Raw genomic sequence first — 10,309 nt, 5'->3', positions numbered from 1 at the left:
TTCCTTCTTAGATTTATATTTTTAGATAGATTTGACAGCAACGAAGTTGAGTTTTATCAGTGATTTGCACAGTGATTATCTATTCAGCGGGATGCATCAGAAAAGCGCCTGGTGGAGATCAAACGGACGGCGCGGAGAGCTGATTAGCATGTGGTTTGGGCTGAGACAGAGGCCGAGACGCTTGGGGAGACAGAGCAAATGAGAGTCTGGTCACGGGAAGAAAAACGTCACACTCAACTCAATAAACCTCACCGCATTCCCTCACCTCCTCCACGCCATCATCCCGTGTGCGTGTGTGTGTGTGTGTGTGTGTGTGTGTGTGTGTGTGTGTGTGTGTGAGAGAGAGCGTGTCTATCCACCCATATATCTTGAATCATGTGACTTAACACAAGCAGTCATGCACACAGTGTGAAAAGCCCCGCTATATATAGTAGGACAGTGTTGGGTTTCCCAGCAAAGCATTGTAGAAGTCGCTTCATCTTTGTTCTCTCAGAAAGTACCCGTTATCGACTTCTTGTAATGCAGTCAGCCCACTGTAGGTGGTTCGGGTCCATGGATGCTAGCTGGGGTTAGCAGGTAGCTGAGGTCGTGTTGACATCACGTCGGGGAACTACAAGTAACGTTGGAGAGAAGAGTGGTCATTACAAAGTATTTAATGTTATGAGCAAGTTCATCATTTATGTTATAATACTGTGAAAAATTTATTTTAAAAAAAACAAAACATTCTGTCACATTACAACCACAAACATCACTGTTTTACACTCAGATTCGGTTTAAAGGACAAACACAAAGTGAAAGGAAAATGACACAGGCTTTCTGACATTCTTTTTTTTTTACATAATATTACTGACTCAAGTCTGTGGAGGATTGTGTCATCAGCTTTGCACATCTAGGATCACATCTCTTTTTTCATTAATTTTAGATCTAAAGTATCCTATTGTGACGTTAGCTCTACTAACGTCAAGAGTCGTTAGCATGCTAGAAGACAAACCTACGCTCCTGTCCCAACTCTTTTGCGGTCCCTAACAGGCTTTCCTCTTGGGTTACCTTAGCTACATTGATCACCTCCAGCATCCCTATCCTTGCTGAAGAAGAGCATCCCCACAGCATGATGCTGCCACCACCGTGTTTCACCAGGTGAATGATGTATTCATGGACATGTGCGCTGTTTTGTTTTGTTTTGAATGTTCAATGGAAAAATAAATGGTAGATTCTTTCATTTTCACCGTTGGGACAAAGAAGGCTGAATACAAATGCACACCACACTTTTGAGATTTTTCTTTTGGAAAAAAAAAAACATAAACGTTTTATTTTACATTCACTTGACAGTTATCCACTGCTTTGTGTTAATCTAACAAAAATCTTTGTCACGTAAGAGTAAGGGATGCTTTGTAACACAATATAATAACTTAGGATTAGCAAAGCTACTTTTTAAGTCACATTTAGGGAAATGTCCTCACTTAGCCCAGCATATTCCTCTTCTTCAATAAGTGATTAATAAAGACATTTATGCAGCTTTTTAAAGAGCAAATTCCATAAACGGTTGAGTGAAAGATTTGAACTGAAATTGCCTCATTCAAATATGATATAGCCAGTCACGGTAATTGGCCTTGAGAGTGTCTCGGCTGTGACAGTTGTTGTGGGAACCGAATGAGGGTTAAACAGACAGAGAGAGAGTCGGCAGAGCAGAAACTGGCAGCAGCTTTGAAAAGCATGCCAACAAAGGGAGATTAAATCACTAGTAATCAGCCATTAGGTGACTGAATGGTCCCAGGTTGCAGAATAATTTATTCAAATGTCGTTTAACATCTTAAGTGACTTAAAAAGAGGGTAAAAACAAAAAAACTCAGTTGAGGAAATAGTGCAAATTTGTCCTTGTCGTTTTACTTTAACTGCTGAACTCGGTCATTGAAACCATGTTATTAGGATCGCAAGATTTTAATGCAGACACTATGCTGCAGTTAGGAGCTCATTATTTCAGGCAATGTTATTAATTAACTGGACTTTGGACTTGTTTACTGAACAAGGTAGAAATCTGTCTATTCTGGCACGTCTTTAATAACGGGGGAAATGTTTTGACTTGCTGTCAATCCAGGATTTTTAATTGTATTTAGTCAAAAAATGAGCTCCATCATTAAACAACTTCACCTAAATTAATCTTGTAAGAATTCATAGACTTTTGGCAATTGTGGGATGCAGGCCCTTCAATAAACATCTTAAAAAGAGATAAAAAATCTAATTACTTTGCAGAAATAGAAAATGTTATGATTTTTGTAGATTACATTCAACTGGTGTAAATTAATGACACTGCTGAAGTTAGCTTTAAGTTCGAGTCCCATGTTAAGTTTGTCTGTTGTGCTAATTAGCAACAGTTAGCATGCTAACATGGCTAGCAAACATGACTTGACAGCTAGCTAACCTGCTGAATGCAGCAAGTTAGCATTCTGTTAATGAGCTCAGTTTTGTCTTAAATACCTATTTTTTTGTAATTTTTTTACAATTTAACTTTGGCTTCAAAATTAAACTCAAAAGAGGAAAGTATTATTTTGTAAATTGAATTGAGAATAAAAAATACATATGATTTATTATTTTCACATATTTAGATTCTCCTTAACTTTTCTTTTGCTGCTGGCCAACAACACACAACACATCACATCTCATGTCTTACATCACAGCTTGAGACTGTATGCGATGCCAGTTACCTGTTAGCATGCTAACACTGTGCTAGCTTCCAAGAGCTGACATATACTTGCTGACATTATATTTGCATTCTGACTTAAGGGTTTCATTAGACAACTAATTAAGTATTAACTTTTTGTTTTTATCTACAATTTGTTTTAAGATTAAGATTCTCAATGTAATTTAATGCTAGCAACATATTTCTCAGCTAATTTAGATCAACAGTTGAAGATTATTGGTAAAAATATACCTATAGCAGATTAATTTATTAAAATGTAACGTTAAACACCTCGCCAGGGTCAAACTGTTGTTGAAATGCGTAGTGAAAGAGTGTTCCTGCTTGTAGTGAAAGAGTGTTCCTGCTTAGTAACGCAGGGGAAAACGTCAGCTCAACATCATGAGGTGACTTCCAGACAAGCCATGATGAAACATCCCTGCAGCCAGCAGGTGTTATCGCTTTGCTTTAACTTCCTGGAACCGTCGTGCCTTTTTAAAAAAATGAGCAGCGGGCTAAAGATTAACAGATTTCTGCGTACCCATCATCACCAAGAATAAATGCGTCTCTCTCTCCCTCGCTTTTTTTTTTTTTTTTTACGTTTATCTCCCTTTTTTTCTGCTACGGAAAGCAGCCAAACAAGACAAACCCAGTGTTGTCCGAGATTTCAGCTTATTCTGTATCCACCTTTAACAGATTTAAGTGTCAAAGGTCAAGAGACCCCCTTTGACCTCTGTGTCACCAAAATATCACCTGAGGGGCAGATGAGCAAGAGCTTTTTTTTTTTTCGCAGGGATGTAAGAAGGCCATTGTGTGTGTTGGGAGTTAGCTCGAAGAATAAAACCGAAAAAAACAACAACACACAAACGGACGGAAGAGGCCGGCTGCCGTGAGGCAGTGAGAATACAACCAGAGGAGGAGAAAACACACACACACACACACACACACACACACACACGTTCACAATGAGACACAGTGTCTCAGTGAACTGCTGTGGCCAACATTTCAAAGGACTGGCTCCTGAGTGAGGGTCCGCCCAGCAGCAGTGCAGGTTGCCTTGGGGCTGGCAGGTTGCTCCACTGCAGTGTGTGTGAAAGAGAGCGAGAGAGACAGAGAGAGAGAGAGAGAGAGAGAGAGAGAGAGAGAGAGAGAGAGAGAGAGAGAGAGAGAGAGAGAAGAGTTTTACCCCTCCAGAGTGCTGCTAACATATGTAAGCTCCACGGGGGTTTTTGTGACGGCGCACACCGGAGCTCCGGACGCTCCGTCTATCGTTACCCCGGCATCTCCGCGTTCCGGCCCGGATCTCGCGCTCATCCCCCCCCCCCCCACCCCCGTCTCTTTGTTTGGGCCCGCGTTATCTTCATCCCCTGCTGTCCGTCTCCCCCCGTCCTCCTCCCCGTGTGTCCCCTCTCTCTCTTTCTCTCCCCCTGTGGCCTGCTTTTCATCTTTTTTTCTCTCCCCCATGTTTCAGCCACTCTCTTACCCTGACCCCTACAACCCCCTCCACCCCCAACACCAACCAACCAACCTACCACCCCTCCGCTCTATCTGCCCTTCACCATACCCCCCTGCGCCCCCTCCTCCCACCCCCCCATCCCAGATCCGCTTTCCACCCCCTCCTCTCCCCCACTAACTCTCTCTCTGAACCCTCCCCCTTCCTCCTCTCCTCTATCCTGCCCCCTCCTCCTCCTCCTCCTCCTCTCCTGCCATCTTGCAGGCCAGTGGAGCCAGACTGCAGGCGTTCAGGGAGTCACTGGACCTGCTGGGCAGCGGGTGACACAGATTTCCGGTGTGTGTGTGTCTGCGCGAGTGTGTGTGCGCATGTGTGTGTCAAGACCAGGGAGGGTGGCGGTAGGTTGGCGGGAGGGGGGGGGGGGATTAAGCTTCAAATCACTAGAAAAGGCACTGAAGAGAGAAGGGGAGGTGTGTATATGTGTGTGTGTGTGTGTGTGTGTGTGTGTGTGTGTGTGTGTGTGTGTGTGGTGGGGGGGCTGCAGATCCAAGAATTTGAAATTCCCCTTTTGTCTGGGAGATGAAGAAACACTACACTGTGGGCTCAAACTAAAAGACTGTGTTTCTCATTCAGTGGGAGCGTTGTAATAGCGTGATGTTGGAGCTCGCTGCTTTTTCTCCATGAGTTGGCAGTGTCCTGCGTTGGCTGGCGTGCAGCGCTTTCTCTCTCTCGCTCTCTCTCTCTCTCTCTCTCTGTGCCTGACAAAACACGCACACACACACACAGATGCACGCACGCACACATTGATACGCGCGCGCGGTCCCTCTGCGATCCCCTGACTGAAGGCTCACAGGAAGTGCAGCCGTGGCCCAATTATAGCGTGACACCTCGGGCCGGCCGTTGCCATGGTTACGTCTTCCCTGCGGTCCCCTGGAGTGTGGCGCCGAGGAAGAAGGTCTTATCACATCAGCCATCGTTACGGCAGCGAGGAGAGAGGGGGGAAAAAAAGAAGAAGAAGAAGAAGAAGAAAAGCGCCTCCCTGTAGCCTCGGTCCAGCTGGCTGTGGTTTTTTTTTTTTTTTTTTTTTTTTTTTTTTAGCTTTTAAAAATCTGTGCGTCTGGATGTGATGCGTACTTGTAAAAAAAAAAAGACAAGAAGAAGAACGTGGAGAGGGAGAAATAGGGTGGTGTTGTGATTGTGTGTTCATGTCAGGTTTACCCCAAGCGTGCGGACGTGCCAAAGCGGCGTGTAGGTGTGTTTGTGTGTGTGTGTGTGCGCGCGCGCGTCTGTGGGGTTGCGATAAGGCTCTCAGCCACACCATTAGGTGACTCATAATCCACACCACCTCAAACACACACATACACACAAGTTTGTGTTCCTAGTCTTATTAGAACATTGTGTTGACTTCGATTCGTTCCTGAAACCCCATTTGTGCCTAACCCGAGCACAACCCCGAGGCCTAACCCTAACCCAAAAAGACACACGTCACCCCACTAACACCAGGCCTTGGTCCACATTGTCTTAAGAAGACAGCTAGCTGTACACGAAAAGGTTCAAACAAGGTAACACCTGAATATTGTATTTCTAACCATATACGGAAATTGTATTGACTTCCATTTAATTCAGTAACCATATTTGTGCCAAGCCCAACCCTTAGTCATAACCTTTGCCTTAACAACGCCTAACCCTAAAAGAGATGCTTCACCCATTTAAGACCAAGCTTCCATTTCATAGGGGCTTGAAATGGCAGGTGATCATACCAGAATAGGTTCAAACAAGGTAACATACCCGTATACACTTGCACTAGTTTGTATTTCTAACCATAACAGGAAATTATATTGACTTCCATTTGCATCAGTAACTCCCATTTTGTGCCAGACTAACTAATGACAGCCATAACCGAAATCTTGGTACACATTTGAGCCCTAACCCAAACCCCAAAACTAATGTCTGTTGCACTTGGACTGACCTTTGGTCCCAATAAACCTAACGGGTCTTCAAAGGGTCAGCAATGACACCAGAAGTGGTCTTCAAGAGGTGACGTAAACAACTGAACCAACACGGTATCGCCCATGTGCAAGAGCAAACTCAAACATGGCTCCAAACAGTCAATTAGAAATGAACCCAGGCATACAGGAGCGGCACAAACCTCATACACAAGTAGCACATGGCAAACTTCTTTTATTTCAAAAGGGCAAACAGAGCTATACAGTACAAGTAGCACAGGAAATAACTTAGCCAAGGCTGAACTCATTCATTTCTTACTGATGCAGTGACGTCAGAACAACAGAAGCAAGAAACTCCTCCATAGAAACAACAAAAAAAAAATCATTTTGGCTCCGTCTTTATGCTGAAGCACGGTACATCCAAACTGGAAAGCAATGTAAAAAAAGGACATAATGTTTTCCAGATATTTACAGTCTTATGTACAGGCATTTTTGTTGTCATCTAAATATTGACGCACATTGGTATCCTTCTTTTTTTTTCTCCTCTCCCATATTCACTGATTGTCAAAAGAAAGGATGGAAACAGGTGTGGACATTCTTAAACGGAGCTTTGTACCGCAGTCCGAGCATGTTATTGTGGTGTCCCGTAAACTACAGCTCCCAACAATCATCCGACCGGCCTCTGCCAACGCAGGAGCTACTATCCGTCCAGGGCCCCGTTGCTTCTCTCCTGTGCCAGACCCAAAGTAAAATCGGACCCCCTTAAATCAAACCCGGACACCCTGCTGTCGAACCCAGGACCCCCGGGCTTCCTCTTCAGCTCCTCGCACTTCCTGTATTTACAGATCTGGTGTCCCCTCTTGCGGTTGCGGCAGCTGCTGCACTGTTCGCAGTTCGTCTGACGTCGGCAGGGCACGCACTCCCCGCACCTCTTCCTCTTCCTTCGCCCTCCGCCGCCCCCGCCCAGCGAGCCGGGGGAATAGCCCTCAGCTACCAGCCCCTCTATGCCCTCCGCTCCCACGGCCGTGCTCCTCCAGTGGCCTCCCCCCATCTGAAAGCCTGCCAGTGGGAACAGAGCTGGGCTGAAGGGGAACCAGGCGCCGAGGAAGGGTTGGAAGTCAGTGCTGCATCCAGAGGAGTCCTCTTCGTCCTCCTCCGGCCCAGACCCGCCTCCCTCGCCATCTCCTTTTCCGCCCTTAGCCTCTTTCTTAGCTGGCTGGCTGCTCTGCGCGCCCAGGCTGGCCTGCTCCGTGGTGGCGGGGGTGAGAGCCAGCAGTCCGGCACGCATCAGCAGCTCTGCGGCATGGGCCAGGTGGAGCCCGCTGGGCGACTCCCACATGTCAGGCCAGGAGGGGGCCCGGCGGGGCTTACTGGGCTGGGTGGGACGCTGCTCCTGTGCCGGGGATGGCTGGATCAGGCCTTTGACGTCCACAGCAGGGGAAGGGGTAGAGATGTAATGGGAGAGGCTGTAGGGGTGGTTGGAGCGCTTAAGGCTCGGTCTCAGGGGCTCATTGGGGATTTTAGCACTGCTGTGGGCCTGATCCGGGGAGGAAGGGCCAGCGATGTCTACGGCAGTGGACATGGCAGTGGCTGGGTGTGTGGGGGGGGGGGCGGTTTGCCCTTGTGTTTTTGTGTGCGTGGGAGAAGGGGACTGAAGCTGATGCGGAGCTGACAACTGTCCTGCTGTTACTTCAGCCAAAATGGCAAGCCTTGGCCTGTGTCCCTATTCCCATTCTCTGCAGCGGCTTCAGAGTCCTGGAGAGCTGGAAATGAATAGGGGATGAAGACAGGAAGGTTAAGAATAGAAATGCTGGGGAGACAGATACAGAAAGAGAGTAAACAGGGAAGACGGGATCTGTATTTTCCCCTAGCAGAACGACTCAGCCGTGTCGGGGAATTATCGGGCCGACAGCAAGAGTTAAAACACAAGACATATGTATAAAGCCGTGGAAGTAAAACTGCTACAAAACCAGAAGCAAGGATCCGTGTGAGTGTGTGTGCGAGAGGGAAAGAGAGAGGGAGAGAGAGAGACAGTGCATGCCTTGCAACGGATTTCCGCATACAGGAGGCAGTATCCCTTTAAGAATTTCACGGTATATCAATGCAATCAATAACAGAGCGACAACAATATGCAAAGATATGCGCATATGCGCAGGTCAAATGTGGAGCGCGCTTTTCAAATACATTTTGACGACTGCTGTTATGTGTGCCAGCCAGAGCTTAAACGGAGCCGAGAAGCACCAAATAAGGGACCGTAAAGAAAAACAGGCTGTCTTTTGTCTGGTATCGACGACGAGTAGCGAGGTGCGCAACGATGCGGGTGCTGTGGATAAAAAAAGACCAGGCTATATTCCGTGTCCACGTTTGTGTGTGTGTGTGTGTGTGTGTGTGTGTGTGTGTGCGGGAGGGGGGAAAAAAACCCCACAACACCGCCGACTAAACGCGGATCGTGTATGTTATTACAAAGTATGAGTTCGTGCCCTTTCGACGGGTCGATCGGGAGACGTAATCGATCACTTTAGCGTGAATGAGGTTACCTAAGAGGACCGACGCCAAGGCGAGCTGACCACAGTCCGAGTGGTCGCTGCGACACGGCGCTGCGCGCAGGAAGGGAGAGGAAATCGGGCGACAAAACGGCCAAATCAACAGGAAGTGCGATGAAAAAAACGCGTCACTTTACCTTCCCAACGCGGTCCCCGGCCTCTCCTGTCAAATATATGATGAAGTCATGAACTAATGTCGAGCCGATCGTATAGCGTATGTGGACGGCGGAGCTGCCGATTCCTCCTCCACCTCTCCGTCCCGGAGGGTCTGCAAACACTCTGCACGGAATTTGGGGGCGTCGCTCAAAATGCGAAGTGGACTCTGCAGCCGACCGAGGCTCGTGTGGTCAGAGCGACCCCGTGATGTCCTCAGGAGCAGTCCAGCTGACGACGACGATTAAACCCAAATACACCCATCGGCTCCACTCAGCTCAGGATCACTTTTTACACCGTCTTGCATAGACATAATTAAACACCGGCTTTTGTGCCCAGTATTATTATCATTATTACTATTGTTATTTTGTATTTAAATGGTCATTTTGTCATTAATAGAATACAACACTTAGACTTATCATTGTCATTATTAAAAAGCACAATGGATTTCCACATGGTTTCTCTCTCCATGCGAATAAAAACACAATATAAAGTTTTGATTAATGTAAAATTAAATAAATAAGTAAATTAAATTTTAGTTATTAAGATAGCATTGAACTGTTGCAGGGTGCAGCTTACTCCAAGCAGAACCAAGGCAAAAGCAAACGAAGCAGCTGCTTAGGGCCTCCACACCAGCAGGGGGCCACACGTGAGCCCCTTTATCTAGTTACACATTTTTCATTGACACAATTAAATCTGTGAAATTGATCGTTAAAAGCAAACTCTAAGTTATCTAGAAACATTTCTTTAATATTTTGTATTTATTACTGTTAAAAAATGTAATAGGTTATAATTATTTTTCTGATGATCATCAGGCTCATTTAACATCTACAGTGTTCTATTCAAATTCTGGCCTTCTTTAGCTTTATTAATAACAGAAGTCTAGTGTTATTTGTTCACTTGCAAATGGAGCCAGCCTAAGGCATAAGCGAAATAAACAGCTTGCTTAGGACCTCCAAACCAGCAGGAGGGCCAGAATCCTCACAAACCGATTAGTCATAGATTTTAAAACCTAAAGTGTATTATTCATACAAAATGGACAATGTTGGTCAGTTTTTAAATTTTACTCTGGGTGATCATTACTGTAATATTTTGATTTGTTTTTAGCTGTAAAAGTAAAAATTATATATTTTTACATATGAATAGAACTGGGTTTTTAATGACGACTCTTTTGTTCATATTTATTATTATTTTTATTATTATCTACTTATATCTGCAACATTACACATTGGTAACAGCATTGTTACTAATCAATGCAAATTTTATTAACCTAAATTTATTCCTAATAAATTTATTATGTGCAGTTTCTTCCGAGAGCCGATGCTTTTGCAGTTGTAAGAGCGGCCCCAAGGTAAAGGCAAACTAATCAGGCCTCCAACCAACAGGGGGAGCCCAAGAGCACTAGAACTCTCATTTACAGTTTTTTTTTTCAAATTCCATCAGTATGACTCATTTAAAATGACACAATAAGTTGAGAGTATTTAGTATGTAGCTTAAAAATATGCAAGACTTTTTTTTTTAAGTTAAACAACAACAAATT

The 10,309-nt window shown here is 45.3% G+C and overlaps 1 protein-coding gene across 2 annotated transcripts; it reads right to left on the bottom strand.

Moving 5' to 3' along the window:
- Window positions 1-6,291: 6,291 nt before the first annotated feature.
- On the bottom strand, window positions 6,292-9,013 carry cxxc5b (CXXC finger protein 5b). Of its 2 annotated transcripts, none has more exons than XM_014993162.2 (2): window positions 8,754-9,013; window positions 6,292-7,836 (listed from the first exon to the last, which is right to left on the bottom strand). In XM_014993162.2, exon 2 carries the CDS (start codon window positions 7,653-7,655, stop codon window positions 6,774-6,776), a length of 882 nt encoding a protein of 293 aa, XP_014848648.2. In that variant the 5' UTR covers window positions 7,656-7,836; window positions 8,754-9,013; the 3' UTR covers window positions 6,292-6,773. The 2 variants fall into 2 exon arrangements, with proteins under 2 accessions (XP_014848648.2, XP_014848649.2); XM_014993163.2 differs by lacking the exon at window positions 8,754-9,013 and adding an exon at window positions 8,611-8,731.
- Window positions 9,014-10,309: the final 1,296 nt, after the last annotated feature.

Source organism: Poecilia mexicana, unplaced genomic scaffold (genome assembly GCF_051168715.1).
Source record: "Poecilia mexicana isolate PSO_F unplaced genomic scaffold, ASM5116871v1 scaffold_10, whole genome shotgun sequence".
Taxonomy (NCBI): domain Eukaryota; kingdom Metazoa; phylum Chordata; class Actinopteri; order Cyprinodontiformes; family Poeciliidae; genus Poecilia; species Poecilia mexicana.
The sequence above is the reverse complement of the archived record's forward strand: the minus strand, read 5'-3'. Positions and strand labels throughout refer to the sequence as shown.